Genomic DNA, 17154 nt, shown 5'->3' with positions numbered 1-17154 from the left:
TTGTTTGGGTGTTGGCATATGTTACCTAAAACAAAATCAAAATAGATTAAAATCTATGAATTAAAGTTGAGAGATGAAATACATATACACTTAACTTTGCTCCCTAAAATCCACTGAAATGTGCAAAAAGAATCAAAAGTATTGAACAACATTGAATCCAAAAATTTTTGAAAGAATATACAAAATTTCTTAGCAAAGCTTATGAGGAATTTCTGCCATAAACTAAGACATTTGAAGAAAATTATAGTTGGCACTACTTAACTCATATCTGCACTAATCTTGAGAAAAGTGAGTATCTGAGTTGGTGAAAGAATTTAGAAGTTCTTTGCCACCATTTTCGAGGATAAGGTATAGATTTATTGGTAGTCCATGGGCAAAGAAAAGGACCCTTCCATTTTGAAATCTATTTCTACACTGCATATCAGTGAAGGAGAGGCCAAAGTGCTTTTCTAACTGAAAAGTAGGACCAAGAGAAATGAAATTAAGCAGATGGAATATAGAACATGGAGAATCTAGGAGTCAGTTCTGTAGTGGCTGCTGAAAGTCAGATGAGCAGCGATAATACACACTATGAGTTTTGAGAAACTTGAATATATGGTTGGCCAAATTGAAATGGCTTCTCAACTTCTTTTTCCATAAGGTGGAAGAAAGGCTCAGATGTTTGGGTCTTCTCCTATGGGCTCTGACTTTACTTCCATGCTTATGAATTTAGTAGATAGGAAGGTACAATGATCAGGTATGGCATAAATGGATGCTGGCTTCCTACTCCCTCACTTAAGTTAGTTTCTTTGTCAGGTGGCTGAACATCCTAGTGGATTTGGTATAACATCCATGTCACTTGTAAGAGAGTATAACTGTAGAGTTTTGATAAACAAAGGAGGTTCTATAGGGAACACATCTATGTGCTTCTAGATGACTAAGGCATACCCATGTAGAATGATATCCATTTAAGCATGAATGATGCCAGCCAGAAATTTTGATGCAAAGTACCAAGGAAGATATCATAGATATCCACGAAGAGATAGTAGTAACAGAACAAATTTTTTGAGACTTAAAAAAAAAGTGATGTCTGGAAAAAAAAATGAAAAAATTGGAAAAAAACCACGAGTTTATATCTGACTGAAGACCTCATTCATAGAAATAGATACAATGTAGTTTTAAAATATTTTGAAATGTTTTAAGAATTTGGAGAATATAAGAATAAAATAATTGAAATATTCATACTATTATTTAGAATTAATAAATATTTGTATTATCTATCATTTGCACAATTTTAAATAAAATAAAAACTACTGGCATAGGAAAATTTCACTTATCTTACTATTTTGTGTGTGGCTTATAAAAAATGAATAAATGATATCCTATCATAACAAAATTCTGAGGAAAAAATTTTATTTTTACTGAGGAATTGCTATTATAAAAATGGTGCAACCATCAGTTTGTTTTCTGTAATTATAGGTCGGATTCTGCTTTTTGTTTCTTTATTCATTTGTTTTGTTTTTTAGACTCCATACATAAAAGAACACACTGATGGTTGCCAGAGGGGAGAGGGGTGGGAGGATGAGCAAAATGGGTAAAGGGGAGTGAGAGACACAAGATTCTAGTTATGGAATGAATAAGTCATGGGGGAATAAAAGGTACAATACAGGGCCTGTAGTCAATGGTACTGTAATAGGGTTGAATGGTGACAGATGGTAGCTACACTTGAGGTAAGCATAGCATGACATAGATTTGTGGAATCACTGTGTTGAATATCTGAAACTAATATACTATTGTGTGTCAAGTATAGTCCAATTTTTAAAAAATGGTGCATTTAATGTATAGCTACATGTTTATGTGAAAGAATTTTTGAAGATTATATAATTAGAAGTAGAATTACTAAGTCATTTTCAACTAACCTAATAATGTCAAATTCTCAACAAAGGGTTGTACAAATTTACACAACTACTTCCTTACAAATCTTGGTGTTTTGTTAGCTCTTATTCTAACCACTATTATTGTAGGAGTGCAAAAATGGTTCAATATTAGGAAATCTCTACTTAATGATTTAAATATATAGGTAAACAACATAATAATTTAAATATGACATCAAAATAGACATCTAATAAATGAAGAGATATATTAGGTTCATGAATTGTGAATACGTCAGTTTTCTTTAAATTGATGTATATATTCAACATATTCCCTATGTGAATCCAAGGTGACTTTTGGAAATCAAGTTTATTCTAAAATGTATATCAAAATGCAAAAGGCCAAGGTGGGCCAAGGCAATTTTGAAGAACAAAGCTAGAGGATTTATACTATAATATATCAAGACCTCCTATAAAGCTATATAACAAGAGTGTTTGATATTGGCTCAAGAACCTAAAAATAAACCAATTTGAAAATATCAGAAAAGCTCTACTTGATGATGACAGCAACAAATAACAGTAAAACACATTTGTCAAATAAATATAGTCAAAGTGCTCTTGGTACTATTATCTTTAATAACCAAAAATTGGAAAACTCCTCCAAAGTCTGTCTTAATGAAATGATTTAAAATGGAAACTTATATGTGCTCATATGGAGATATTTTTAAGATGTATTATTAAATTTTAAAATGTCATTATATTTTAAAGAGATTATTATAACATTTTATGGAAAATTATGTACCCACATACAAATTTCATACAAATCTCAGAGAAACATAGATTCATTAATATATCAAGAGTGCTTACCTCTGGGTGTATTAGCTTATAGGGTTAATGCAGATTCCAATTTTTATAAGTCAAGTTCTGTAAAATTTAATAAAGTTGAATTAGATTCTAGCCCTGGATAAATGCTCCCCAAAATGTAGTTGGTATTTAGGGACTTCAAATCAGAAAATCATTTATGTTACATACAGCTGTAAAGAAACCTAAAAAATAATTGTAACTTGTAGCTTGTGCTGGTTTATCAACTACTTCCTAAAACATTATAGTTGTGGCAGCACTAAAGGTGATATTATGGATTTGGCGATCTATTACAGATAGCCAGGATTGGAAATACATTCTATGTCATATATCCACTTGTGACAAAGCAACTCACTAAAAAAGGCGAGAAGATATCTTCTGCCCTCTTTTCCCACCAGCCCTTCCAAAGTGTCCTCTGAGAATTTCCAGGACAATTCTTGAAAACAACAATGAGGGAAACAAATCTTTTGATTTTATTTTTTTTAAAGATCTTATTTATTTACTTGACAGAGAGAGACACAGCAAAAGAAGGAACACAAGCAGGGGGAGTGGGAGAGGGAGGAGCAGGCTTCCCGCCGAGCAGGGAGCCCGATGAGGGGCTGCATCCCAGGACCCTGGGATCATGACCTGAGGGGAAGGCAGATGCTTAATGACTGAGCCACCCAGGCGTCCCAAATCTTTTGATTTTAAAATGTGTTAGAAAGCTAGAGTAATGAAATGATTGATACTTTACCTTCCTAAGAATAGAATAATAAACAATTGTAAGAAAACAGACTTGAGTAGAAGAGTCCTATATTAAAAATACAGTGTTTAGGATAAAGTTGCAGTTACTTGGGAATAAATAGGCTGGTAAACTACACAGTCTTAAATAAAAATGAATTCAGATACTTTAAATATATGAATAATAGTTCAAGCAATAAAGGATAGAAAGAAATATATAAGTGAATAACATGCTTTGTTGTATTTTATAATATTGGCTTAGGATCATGACAAAGGCAGAAGCCACAGAAATTAAGGTTAATAGATTTTATTCAGTGAAGATGGGCAAGCTCCCTATTACCTCAAAAACATATTCAAAATTCTAAAAGGCAAAGCTGAACTAGAGAAAAGTAGCCAAATATATATGTCCTTAATATCAAATCCTTATAAGTTGATATTGAAAATTTCAAGAGCCCTGTATAAAAATAAGCCTAGGTAAAATACAAAATGTTTAAGAAAATATATAAATAATGGTTGAATATATGAAAATTCAGTAAAATATACATCGAGATCACAGACATCAAAGTGTTTTAGTGCTTTACTTTGGGTGGTATAATTATATATCTGGTATGTATTTTTCTATATTTCTTGATTTATCACAAATATTATGTATTAAACATGTTCTATATTTGAAATTGGAAGTTTTTTAAGTAAATAATTTATTTAATGAAATGGAAACATAGAAAAATCTTTAACTTTTCTTCTCCATACCTTATTCTTGCTTTGGGAGTTGTGACTCTCAGACACTGAGACTTAAGAGTTTTTCACTTGCCCCCACTTTCTTCCATGTTCCTTTTGTGTGTCCCCATTCTAATGAAGGAGAACTCCCTTTTATTTTGAAACTGCAGAAAACAACATGAGGAATTTGTCAGTTAATGACCCTGGGAAAACCTTGCATCTTATAAATGAACTCCCTCATGATTTCATAAATGAAATCCCCTGGGTGACTCAGTTGGTTAAGCGACTGCCTTCGGCTCAGGTCATGATCCCAGGGTCCTGGGATCGAGTCCCACATCGGGCTCCCCCTGCTCTGCAGGGAGACTGCTTTTGCCTCTGCCTCTGCCTGCCACTCCCCCTGCTTGTGCTCTCTCTCTCTGTCAAATAAATAAATAAAATCTTAAAGAAAAAAATGAATTCCCTTAGCTATTAAAAGCCATACATTTGGCAAGCTAGATTATTCAGAATCTCTCATTAGTGTGTAGCTTTTCCCCATAAAAAAGAGACAGAAAACTGAATGTGAAGAAATCACAGAGGGAGACAAATCATGAGAGACTCTGGAGTCCCGGAAACAAACTGAAGGTTACAGAAAGGAGGGGGGTGGGGGGGATGCAATATTAACTGGGTATTAAGGAAGGCAGGTGTTGCGATGAGCACTGGGTGTTATGCACAACTAATGAATCGTTGAACACCACATTAAAAACTAATGCTGTACTATATGTTGGCTAATTGAACATTAAAAAAAGAGACAGAAAGAAGGCATTATCAACCAAATAATATTACCATGTTTCTATGAGCAGACACAGACATACAAACTGAGTGTCTCTTTAAAATGTGGAAAACTTTGAAATTTCCCAAGTCCAAAGTAAGAAGAATTTAGAAACATGAGATAAATAGAAAACTTGTTATAAAACTTTGATGGTCACAAAAATCTCTTTCATTAATCCTATCATCTGGATAAAGGTGAAGAGAAGAGTACCATTTAATGAAAATAACTAGTTCCTAAGAGTCACAGCTCTCTGATACCTTTCTAATTTTCCTCTATAATTAGTTCCTTTTAGATATGTAAACTCTGTTGGTACTGCATTGTGCCAGAATACTTCATGGTTAAAATGAAAGCAAATTGCCATTCTTTATTTGATCTCTTCTTTGTTAAGCAATAGCTGACTAATTTATTCTTTCTCACATTGGACTGCCTGTGTTTATGAAGTCAACAAATGGCCTATGGCCTATATAACTACTTTGTCTAATTATGCTATTATTTCAGTGAACAGCTTGGTCAACAATACCTAAAAATACTTTGTTTTTGTCATCTCTGAATTGATTACTTCACCCATTGATTACTTCATACATTTGTAGCTCAGACACTTAAGAAAATAACATATTTATTAATGGGGTTCATGTATTATTTCCAGAGCTGCTATAGTCATTCTTGTGTATTTCCAATGGGCATAATCACTCATTTGTCTTAGATATACTTTGGAGTAGGATTACTGGATCATGGGGTAGGCATGTCTTTGAGAAAGTGCCAAAGAGTTGCAATGTGATTGTACTGATTTACACTTCCACCCACAGTGTAAAGAGTTCCGGTTGTTCTATAACCTAACAAGACTTTGGTATTCTGAAGCCTTTTTAATTTTAGCAATTTTTTAAGATACATTGGAATCCTCATTGTGGCTTAATTATTATTTCCCTGATTATTCATGGTGTAGAATATTTCTTCATATGGTTATTAACTTTTTGAATATTTCCTGTTGTGAAGTATCTACTTACCTCTTTGTGTCCAAAGCTTATGAGTACTTGCCAAGAGAGAGGGGCAAACCAAGAAACATTCTTCACCATAGAGAACAAACTGATAGTCACCAGAGGATAGGTGGGTGGGGGGATGGGTGAAATAGATGATGGGTATGAAGGAGTGCACTTGTTGTGATGAGCAATAGGTGTTGTATGGAAGTGTTGAATCACTATACTGTACACCTGAAACTAGTATTACACTGTATATTAACTAATTGGAATTTAAATAAAAACTTAAAAAAAGAAAATTAAAAGTTGACTTATACCAGAGAAGACATTTGAAATACATATTTCCAACAATGTTCTTATTTTGAAAATATACAAAAAATGCAATAATGTAATATTTGTAGTGTATTGGTAGGGTTTCTCAATATTGGCATTATTGACATTTTAGGCTCGAGGATTCTCTTTTGTGGGAGACTGCCTTGAGCACTGTATGATATTTAGGTGCATTCCTAGCCTCTATCCATTACATGCCAGTAGTAGTTCCCACATGGGATACCCCAAAATATCCCCAGATATTACCTAATACCCCTTGGTTGAGAACCACTGATATATCCCATTTGAGTAATAATAAATACAACCATAAATATATAAATATTAAATATAAAAATTTAAATGTAAAATTTTAAAGTATTAATAAAAATTGCAAGAAGAGTTAAGATAACTAAGAGAAAAAAATAACCAAGAAAACCATATTCAAAAATACTTAGATGATGGAATTTTAAAGATTCTAAAAACAGGTTTTTTTAAATGATCAGGAAATTATAGGAAAACATAAACATGAGAGAAAAAAATAAAAGATATTAAAAAAAGAGTCAAATGGCATTTTTAGGGCTGTAAAATACAATATAGAAACTGAGAAATTCCATTTCAAAGACAAAAGAATATCAAAACAAAAAATCCCTAGATAGAAAATAGAAACCATTTAAGCTAAAGCTAAAGCAAAAGCCAAAAAAAATTGTGGAACATATTAACAGAAACTCAGTGACCTATAAAAAATATCAAATGATCTAACACATCTGGTACTGGATTCAGGGATGACAGAAAAAAATATTTGAAGAAATAATGTTTAAAACATTCTAATGAAAAGTACAAATTAACAAACTAAAATTAGGTTTGAATGCATCAGGAAAAAAGAAAGAAAATCACTTCAAGACATACAATAAATGCTGAAAATGAGCAGTTTATAAAATTTAAAATCTTTTAGAGGAAAAAAGATACATTATAAACAGAAGAACAAGAAATTAACAATTCTAGAATTTTTTTCAGAAACTATGCACACTATCTATAAAATATGAAAAGAAAAACACCGTCTCAAAGTAGAATTCTATACCAAAATTATCTTCTTGAACTTTAAGGTGAAATAAAGACATTTTGAGCAAATAAAAGATTAAATATTTCATGGCCATCAGAAATGTCAAATGAGGGGCGCCTGGGTGGCTCAGTTGGTTAAGCGATTGCCTTCGGCTCGGGTCATGATCCGGAGTCTCAGGATCAAGTCCCGCATCGGGCTCCCTGCTTGGCAAGGAGCCTGCTTCTCCCTTTAACTCTCCCCCCATTCATGTACTCTCTTTCTCATTCTCGCTCTCTCAAATAAATAAATAAATCTTAAAAAAAAAGAAATGTCAAATGAAGCTGTAATGACAATTTATTACATTTATAATATGTTAAAATAAAAGTAGGACATGACAATACGGTACAGATATAAGAGGGTAGAGAAATTCAGTATGTTATTTGTGAAATGGTATAATACTATAAAGGTACTAGAATGTGATAATTTAAGTAAATTTAAATAAAGTAAATTTAAGGCAAGTAAATTGGCTGTAAGTAACTGGAAAATAAAACCACTCTCATTTCAAGTATTTAGTCATGCACACATTTATGGGAACTTAGAGGAAGATTAAAACAAGTCATGTAGAAACCACCCAAAAAAGACGTGGTACTGAGGTAGGAGTTTGGAATGTTAAGGTTTTTGTCAGATGCTTTAGGGATTGCTGAACCAGCTATTGGGGATAAAGAAATAAAATGACATGGAAACATCCAAACAGAGAAAGGGTGGGCATACTTCTCTCTTACCCACTAAAGCCATTAGTCTGAACACTGTGGATTTAGAGTCCATAGGGAGAAATCATCTGATGATGATATTAAGCAGATTTCCTGAAGACAAGGGCCTGCACAGAAGCAGCAAATGGATTATACTGGACTTCTTCCAGAAGCCCCAGTGGTCTAAAAATGGGAATTCAATGGAACTAACACCTATTCAGTGCTAGGATTTGCTAATCCTCTTGTTAGCAAGCCTTCTTGCTCAACTCTAGACCTCAACAGTTCTCTCTTATTGTGCTACCTTGAGACATTGACAATGACTGAACCGTTCCAACCTCCAGACCAAAAAAGCCCTATCTCATAGCAATGGGATGCCTAGAAGACCACTCCCCACAGGTCCTCTTCCCTGGCATGATCAGGGGCCAAACACATACCGATCTGCACCTGTGATCACACAATCCTTGCCTACTCTCTTGCAGGTACTCCCCTAAACGTCTCCTAGAAAACTCTAGGTGTCCATCTTGCAGTCAGAGAGGTCTGTTGTAAGGCTTGAGCTTGCCACCTCACCCGCTACAGGCACCCGAACTAAATTTTCCTTCTTTTCCAAATCCTTGTCTCTTGAGTTTTTGGCTTCTCTTGCCATGAGTTTATTCGGGTTTGTTTGGCAAGTGTTGGCAAACCCAGCCAGGAGCTATGCTCTCAATTTGCGCAGCCCTGTCAGGGTTCCCTGGGACAGTGCAGTTGGCCCCAGCAACATTCCAGTGCTCACCCACTCATTTCCTGAGTTAAGGGCTCTGATACATGGTTCCATAATAGTCTTACAGAAGCAGCCACCAAGAATACAATGGAAGGTTTATAATATTGGAGAATCTATCAGTGTATTTCATGTGGAGCAATTCCTCTGATAAGAAAGGCACTTGACTGTTACTAATCAACAAAAAGGACCCAAGAAACATTAGATTACAAGGCTATATCACATTTCTTTTTTATTTTTTTAAGATTTTATTTATCTATTGAGAGAGAGAAAGTGAGAGAGAGAGAGAGAGAGAGAGAGAGATTGCGAGTTGGGGGAGGGGCAGAGGGAGAGAGAGAGAGAACCTCAATCTGACTTCTGCTCTGAGTGTGGAGTCAGTCGGCAGGGCTCGATCCCACTATCCGAGACCATGACTGGAGCCACAATCAAGAGAGGAAATCAAGAGTCAGCCCTCAACTGACTGAGACACCCAGGCACTCCTATATCACTTGTCCTATCACTCTTGGAGCAGTGATCTCATTGAAAATGGAAATAGGCAATTCAAAGTTACTTCAAACAGGAGTGGAGAGGCATGAAGGTCTGGCTGGTTGTATTGGGTAAATGTATTTTTCAATTGGATATGGAAGAGAGACAAGGGGATACTCCACAGGAAACATTTCCTATAACTGGAGGTGGGAATAAGGAAATGGTGGGACTACAATTCCCCAGCTTTCTATCTTTATATCTTCTGTTTTGATAGGCCAATTATGCTTACAATAGTGCCAGGCCTGAGATTATTATACAGTAAATGGTAGGTATATGTTTATGATCCTTTTTTAATATTCTTTGAGTAGGTTTTCATATTAGAACACTCCAGACCTGATAGTGGTTTTATATTTCCTTGGTAAAACATATCAATTTTGGTAAGTATGCAATGCCAGAAAAAGTTTTCTCTGTTGTAACTCAGGGAAAACAACATGGCATCTTTAATAATTCCCATTGGTATTTGGGCATCAGTTGGGTATTGTTAGGTCTCAAAATACGTCATTTCTTTATCACCACTCTCTCAATCTATATGACTCTTTTTAGAGAAAATATTCATATTTGTCCTTATTTTAGGGAAATGCCATTTTTTTGGGGAAAGAGAAGCTCTCTAGGTTTCAGTGTGTCTGACTCAAGTAATGTTCTGAAACACTGTAGAACTGGTAAGTCATAGGGGAAGCTTTAACATACATTAAAACAATATAGAACCATTTCTAGATATTGGTTTTTAATCCCATTGTTCAGAGGTAGAATAAAATGTTGAAAGCCCTTTAGGAACTAAACACTGTGACAACATTAGAGAGTTCTAGAAGGCATTATCATTCTAGTTGTCATACAGACAAACAGCATATTCTCATTATAAGTGTGGCAACATCGGGCAAATTAAATAATTGAGTACACTTGGATACACTTCAAGTGATTTTACTGTCCATCTGCTAAAGAATTTCCATGTCAAACTTCAGGATGTCAACATCATTACCAATTAACATTTGAGAATATTTCCAATCCATGTCAAAGAGTGCCTCCTCAGGAAGTAAGTGGCTGAATGAAATTTTGCATTTGTTTTCAAAGAAATGTTATTCCTTGTGCTTATAAACCTACTAGACCTAATACTTCAATTTATCCTGTTCTGGTCAACAAGCAGACAAATAAAAGTCAACTAAATTGACTAGTATCATGTGGACAAGAACATGATTTTTGGCATTTCTGACCTAAGCCATAATTGCTTTTATTTCACGTTCTTCTGTTTTAAGATTACAAGTACTTTTTTAAAAAACACATTTTAATAGAATAAATCATTCCTATATTCTCAAATAATTGGACAGACTGCTCTCTGTAAACTAGTAGATCAATCACAGTATGTCTTTTCTCTTCATAATTTGATGCATATGATCTCCTGTGAGTAAATTTCTACTTCTCATTCTCAGTTTAACTGCACATGAGTCTATACGTTAGAATTAAAATGTTGATTTCAAAGTTTATATATCTTTCTCCTCAGCCATTTTAGAATAGCCAGAAAATTGTTCATAGTAAGAAGAAAGCTAAGAACTTTGTTTCTGTGGGAAAGGATGATGCTGGTCAGATAATCAAAATGATTGCTTTGAAAACATAAACTTTTTCTCTTTTCTCTCTTGCCCCTTCCTCATCGAGAGCCTATTTATCCCTCTCCCTCTGCCCCTCCCCCATTCATGCTCTCTCTCTTGCTCTCTCTCTCAAATAAATAAATAAAATCTTAAAAAAAGAAAATGTGTTTTAAAGGAAAATTATAAATCAGTGCAAGTTGAACTATCAAAACAGAAACAAAAAAAGTAGAAAAATTCTTTGACTTTCAATAAACCTATATATTCCACAGTTATATATCACTAGTGCATTATTACAAAAAGTTTTTCTTTTTTTTTTTTACTTTTCTGTTGTTGTTAACAAACTTTATTTTTAGATTTACAGAAAAATTTCATAGCTAGTACATCGAGTTCCTGTATTCCTTGCATCCAGTTTCCCCTATTACGGTGCACTCGTCCTAACTAATGAATTGATATTGATGCATTATTATTAACTAAAGTCCACACTTTATTCAGATTTCCTTAGTTTTTACCTAATGTCCTTTTTCTGTTCCAGGATCCTATCCAGGATAGCACATTAGATTTAGTCCTCATGTCTCCTTAGGCTCCTCTTGGCTGTGACACTTTCTCAGACTGTCTTCACTTTTTTAAAAAATATTTTATTTGTTTATCTCACAGGGAGAGAGAGAGAGCACAAGCAGGGGCAGTGGCAGGCAGAGGGAGAGGGAGAAGCAGGCTCCCTGTTGAGCAGAGAGCCCGACATGGGGCTCGGTCCCAGGACCCTGGGACCATGACCTGAGCTGAAGGCAGACACTTAACTGCCTGAGTCACCCAGGTGCCCCTGGACTGTCTTCATTTTTGATGACCATCAAGGTTTTGAGTGTTACTGGTTGGGTATCTTATAAGATGCTCCTGCATTGGAATGTGTCCGATGTTTCCTAATGATTATACTGGGATTATAGATTTGGGGGAGGAAGTCCACAGAGGTAAGGGCCATTTTATCCTATCAAGTATACATAATGTTGAGACTAATTACTGTTGCTAATGTTGACTTTTATCACCTGGCTGAGGTAGTCTTTGTCAGGTTTCTTCACTCTCAAGTTACCTTTTCCCTCACTTCTCATACTGTCCTCTTTGGAAGGAAGTCGTTATGCACACTGACCACTTAAGGAGTGGGGTGCTATGCTTCACCTCTTGAAAATGAAATATTTACATAAATTATTTGGAATTCTTTTGCATGGGAAAATTTTCTCTTCTCCACTTATTTATTTGTTGACTTATTTATTTATACCAGTGTAGATTCATGAATTTTTATTTTACACTCTGGGTTATAATCCAGTATTGGTTATAATCCAATACTACTTTATTTATTTGGTTACTCAAATTGTTCCAGCTTTGGCCCTTGGGAGCTCTTTCAGTTGGCTCCTGTGTCCCTTTGACATGTCCCCATAACTCTCAGGTTTTTTTTTTTAAGCAACCTGTTTGCTTTTCAATGGATTTTGTTCAGTCTAGGGTAGTAAGTCTAATAGCATTTAGCTCCATTATTCTATGAGCATTTCTCTTTTCCATTATTAAAGTAATAGACAATAATGAAAATGAAAGATAAAAGTAGAAAAAAGTACAATTCAGTCTTTATTACTCGAGTGTGTTCTCTTGAAGTGTCTTCTTTTTTCTGACTTTGCACACTTTCACCATTTCTTTTTCTTTAAAAATAGGTCTAATCATTCTTTGTAAATAATTTCATATTTGGGTTATTTCTATTTAACAATATATTATGAAAATTTTCCTGCCTCATTAATATATATCACTTAAAATGTTCTATATAGATCAATTAACCTTTCCTTTTAATTGATTAAAATTAGCCCATAAATATCCTCGGTGTATTGCATAATGATGCATAGCAGGTCTTTACACAGGGACTGAATAAACTAGCTATTTAGAGAGTTTCGATATTTCTTAATTATAAATAGTGATGAAAGGAGTGTGTGTGAGGCTACAGGTTAAGTACTTTTACATATTTAAGATTTCTAGAAGTTGAGCAGAGTCCAATAATAGCATCAATATTTTTGAAGCTCTTAATTCATGATTAGATTATATAAAATTGAGGAAATTGTGTAAGGCTAACCCATTGAAAGAAAGGGAAAAATATTGTCCATTCTGCCCAAATAAGCAAGGGATCACTCTTTGAGAATATCAACAAAATGGGCTGATTAATGAGACATAAGTCTTAAGTTTTTCTTGTTAAATATCTGTTTTCACTCACCTCATCAACATCTCTATTGATGGCCTTTATAACATGTACTATGGAGAATATGAGTAATTTGTCTATTTTCAAGGAGCTTAAAAATGATCTGGGGAAAGAAGAATCACAACACTAGAAATGAGAGAACTCAGATTAGAACAGATTTGCCTAGCTCTTGTTCTACTGTTACTTCAATTTCAGAATATTAATACCTAATGGACATGGTATACCTAGAGAATAAGTAAATGGTAGAGCACATGAAATGGACCATAAGTATAGTGGAAATTGTTATGGGTTTTGCACTAGGGAAAGTTTTATTATTTAGAAGAGAAGCCTCAAAGTGTCCCTAAGAATATGGTTATATAGACAGAGGAATTTGTCTACCTAAAAAGAAGAAAACATGCAGAGATAATAAAAAATGGATGGGGAATGCAGAAAACCATGAATTTGTTTTTACCAAAACAGAAGTTGTATTTTTGCACTATTAGAAAACAGTATTGGATATTTAGAGTGGTTGAGAGGCTGACTGTGAAGGCCTTGGCGAACTTGGGGATTGATGATGGAGTTATTTAATTGTAGGTTTTTAAAGAAGACAATAATAGGATGAAAACAGAATTTCATGAGTAATGTTCAATTCCTTAAAGAAAACTGTATTTGTGGGTAATTACATTGTGCATCATCAATACTGAATTCTATATAGTTGTAAAATGCTGTAGATTTTCGTGTGTTCATAGGAATATATTTTTATCGTATTGACAAACCCAAGGAAAATAACTATGCATATGAACACCATTCTCTCATTAAATAGTATTGAACACTGTTGTCTTAATAAATAGCATATAAATGTAAATATATACTAATATCCCCCCCCACACACACACACTGTGCTAATGTGTATATTACTTTTCTCAAAGGCTATCCAGGCAACAAACTGTTAAGAGTTATCATCCTACTATGTGTGGCATGTTTTCTTTTCCATTAGTATAAGCTACTTTGATCTTTTTCTAAAGCAAATTAGGGAAAAATACATACTTCTAATTTTAGAATAGTTATTCTGTTTCTGTTTAAAAATGCTCACATTCAATTTGACAGTTAAAAATATGCTTGAAGTTCCTAATTTACATGGATTTTGCTTTAACACTGTTTTTAACCTAGATCCTGAATATTCATTATATATTTCATTCATTCATTCACTCCTTCAATAGATATTTGGGTAGTCATACAGTATTCCAGATGCTAGAATGTGTCCTGTTCTCTTGAAATGCAGTTTCAAAAATGAGATTTCAAAAAACATTAGTATGAGTCTTTAAAGGATTATCCATAAAACTGAAAGGAGATATAACCTTTCTAGACACAGAAAGGAATAACTTTACATACAAAATAAGACTTAGCACTTTGCATCAATCCAAGGTTCTCAGAGTAGGAAATCGACTTGAGGATATGTGTATATGGGGGAAAAAATACATCCTCTGTTGGATAAATGTACCCATGGGGTGTCTCAGAGAAACAGAGCGTACAGCATCATGATGCTTCTTCCTTCTGTTTCTGATGATTGGGAACGTAAATTGCAGGAAATTGATGGGATTACAGAATAAGGAGATGCAAGGCTATTCCCAGGATTCACATGAGGCACATTCCCCTGGAAGTATTTTCTCCATTCTGGTGAGAAATAACGACACAAAAGGAAGGCTATACTTTATTTACTGAAGGAGCTTTATAAGACTCTAGATAATTGAGAAACCATTAATGATGAAAATAATTTTTTAGAGCAAAACCAGTAAAACCAGTGTTGTTATAAGCATGGGCTAATAGGAAAGTTATACCATAAATTTAGATGACTGTACTGAAAGAACTGTATTTCTATTATCCATATAAATCAGTTACCTCAAGCCACCTCATTTTGTCATTTTGAAGCTTGTGATAAATAAAAATGCACAGTCCAAACAGCAATCCTTTTTATAGCCATCAACAAGTAAATGAATGAATACCAACTGAAAATGAAATAAATTCAGTTCCATTTCTCTGTGGACCTGTGCATCCTTGGTACTTTCTACTTAAAATCCTAGAAGAGTCGTTTGATGTGAATGATGTTAAATGTTGAGTGAATAATTTTTACGTGGTTAATATATATAATAATATATGTCATATATATAATTATATGGTTTCACTCTTACAAAGTGTGCAATGACCATCACTGATACTAGCATGAGCTCGGAGGGTTTCATGCAAGAATGGAGCAGGGAAGAGGCAATACATTTCTCAGGACCCAAAAACTTACAAGTAAGACATAATTTAAGGTTTAATTAATAGTTCTTTACCAGAATCTCTTTCAAAATATGGGTCTTTAGAATCCTTGCTGTATTTTCTACATTTATCATTTCCAGGTTAAGAAACGATATTATTCTGTGAATGTAGAACCCACCACAATCATTATCATACTTATGAACATCTTTATAGCACAAAGAGGCATTCAATATCATGTCGTCTGATTGTTTTAATATTATTTTACTGAGGAGGAAACTTAACCCTGGTAAGGAGATACTTGTCCTATGTTGCCCCCAATGAGTAGCTCAGCTAGGTGTCGTATTGAGGTCTTTGGATTCCAAGTTCACAGTACAATGGTGATTTCATGTGCTGTTTTTATTTTTGTCTTTCAGAAATGTATATTCTGAATTCTCCTTGCTATTTGGTACACTTCTCTGGAACATTTCAGAAATCAATGACTAACAAAATCACCCCCCAAAAGTGGGAGGTGCTTTAAGTTCAGGTACCAGTCTAAGTATCAAAATTAAACACCAGCATGAACCATCCTTTCTGTAACCACAACTTGTCTGCCCACAACTGTCATTCATTTTGATTATGATAGGATAAAGTTGACAACATGGAAAGCGCAAACCATTCGGTGGTGTCTGAGTTCATTCTGCTGGGACTTTCCAAATCTCAGACTCTTCAGATTCTATTCTTCCTAGGATTCTCTATGGTCTATGCTGGGATAGTGTTAGGAAACCTCCTCGTCTTGGTCACCGTGATCTTTGACTCACGCCTTCACACACCAATGTATTTTCTGCTTATCAATCTCTCTTGTATTGATATGAGCCTGGCTTCTTTTGCTACCCCTAAGATGATTGTGGATTTCCTCCGAAAACAGAAGACCATCTCTTGGTGGGGATGTTATTCTCAGATGTTCTTCATGCACCTCCTAGGTGGGAGTGAGATGATGTTGCTTGTAGCCATGGCAATAGACAGGTATGTTGCCATATGCAAACCCCTCCATTACATGACCATCATGAGTCCACGAGTCCTCATTTGGCTGCTGTTATCCTCCTATACAGTTGGGTTTGTGCACTCATCTAGTCAGATGGCTTTCATGTTGAATTTGCCCTTCTGTGGTCCCAATGTGGTAGACAGCTTTTTCTGTGACCTTCCCCTTGTGATCAAACTTGCCTGCAAGGACACCTACCTGCTACAATTGCTGGTCATTGCTGACAGTGGCCTTCTGTCCCTGGTCTGCTTCCTCCTCTTGCTTGTCTCCTACACGGTCATCATATACTCAGTCAGGCACCGTGCTGCCAGTGGTTTGGCCAAGGCCTTCTCCACTCTGTCAGCACACATCACAGTTGTGACTCTCTTCTTTGCCCCATGTGTCTTTATCTATGTATGGCCCTTCAGCAGATATTCTGTCGATAAAATTCTCTCTGTGTTTTACACAATTTTCACTCCTCTCTTAAATCCTATTATTTATACAGTAAGGAATCAAGAAGTAAAAGCAGCCATGAAGAAGATAAGGACTCGACATATAAATTCAAAACACACTTTGTAGATGATGCTTCTGAAGAAATAATCTCTTGTGTGGACATTTTAAGGAATGAACTTTTAAGCTATTTCAAGTTCTGTATAAGGAAGCAGTAGGTATAACTTTTAAAGAGCAAATCCCTTGTATTAAAGAGGGCACGTTCTGCATGGAGCACTGGGTGTTATACGCAAACAATGAATCATGGAACTCTACATGAAAAACTAATGATGTAATGTATGGTGATTAACATAACATAA

General features: G+C 34.8%; 1 protein-coding gene across 1 annotated transcript; it reads left to right on the top strand.

Annotated features, from left to right (window-relative positions):
• Window positions 1–15979: 15979 nt before the first annotated feature.
• On the top strand, window positions 15980–16924 carry LOC112832892 (olfactory receptor 4K13). The gene has a single exon (XM_025883736.2). The coding sequence runs from the start codon at window positions 15986–15988 to the stop codon at window positions 16922–16924; it is 939 nt and encodes a 312-aa protein (XP_025739521.1). The 5' UTR covers window positions 15980–15985.
• The last annotated feature ends 230 nt before the right edge of the window (window positions 16925–17154 follow it).

The sequence above is a fragment of the Callorhinus ursinus genome, unplaced genomic scaffold, assembly GCF_003265705.2.
Source record: "Callorhinus ursinus isolate GAN/ISIS: 27379988/994484 unplaced genomic scaffold, GSC_fseal_2.0 scaffold25, whole genome shotgun sequence".
Classification (NCBI taxonomy): domain Eukaryota; kingdom Metazoa; phylum Chordata; class Mammalia; order Carnivora; family Otariidae; genus Callorhinus; species Callorhinus ursinus.
Note: the sequence above shows the minus strand (reverse complement) of the source record. Positions and strands in the feature narration are given on the sequence as shown.

What these genes read in the sequence shown, in the direction of transcription:
- LOC112832892 (XM_025883736.2), top strand. Translation starts at nt 15,986, where the DNA reads ATGGAAAGCGCAAACCATTCGGTGGTGTCTGAGTTCATTCTGCTGGGA.